Here is an 817-nt window from a genome sequence, read left to right on the forward strand (position 1 = left end):
GGACAAAGATGTCAAGCATAAAGTCCACATTGAAAGCCACAAGGAGTCAGCCGAGGCACACCAGCAATATATCAAAAAACTGGAGAAAGGGCTGAAGAAAATATGAATAGTCCAGTCATGTGAATGTTGCTGCACGAAGCTCGAAGAATTGAATAGGGAATGAGATTAGCGGAAGAGTAGCGTCCCTTGATCGGACGTCACCTTACAGAGAGAACGTCAAAATGGTTTTGCGCATGCGTCTCTCTTTTGGTGAAGTGTCTCATGCCGCACAACCAACGTGAATTTCTCTCTCTAATAACTTTTCCGCTCGTGACTTCCAATCAAGGGACGCTACTCTTCCACTAAGCGAGGACGAGAGAGACGCATGCGCAAAACCATTTTGACGTTCTCTCTGTAAGATGACTTCCAATCAAGGGACGCTACTCTTCCGCTAATCTCATTCCCTATAGCAATGTGATGAAATTGAATGTAAGCTTCAATGTAATAAACGAAAACAGATAATGATGGACGTTTCGGATTTCCCCTTTATCAACAAAACAGGATGAATGAATGAAGCACTGCAGATGAATGAAATAATGTGGTAGTTTCGTTGTTAAGATGAATCATTCATGTCAACCACGCCGCTACCACATTATATCATTCGTCTGTAGTATTTCATTCATCCTGTTTTGTTGATAAAGGGGAAACCCGAAACGTCCATTTTATCTGTTTTCGTATATTCACTTGAAGCTTATATTCAATTTTACATTGTTATTTACTTGAATGTTCCAGAACCACCAATCTTTGCTTCGGGGTTTTATTTTTCAACGTTTTTGTC

At 40.5% G+C, this 817-nt stretch overlaps 1 protein-coding gene across 1 annotated transcript in view; it reads left to right on the plus strand.

Moving 5' to 3' along the window:
• Window positions 1-817, plus strand: part of LOC144980265 (uncharacterized) — a 20,918-nt gene extending 20,101 nt beyond the window's left edge. Inside the window, exon 4 of the mRNA XM_078927894.1 lies at window positions 1-817. Coding sequence (XP_078784020.1) covers window positions 1-106 — 106 coding nt within the window. The 3' untranslated portion in view covers window positions 107-817.

The sequence above is a fragment of the Berghia stephanieae genome, chromosome 9, assembly GCF_034508935.2.
Source record: "Berghia stephanieae isolate SIO BIC M18660-M18661 chromosome 9, UCSD_Bste_1.3, whole genome shotgun sequence".
NCBI classification, from domain to species: domain Eukaryota; kingdom Metazoa; phylum Mollusca; class Gastropoda; order Nudibranchia; family Aeolidiidae; genus Berghia; species Berghia stephanieae.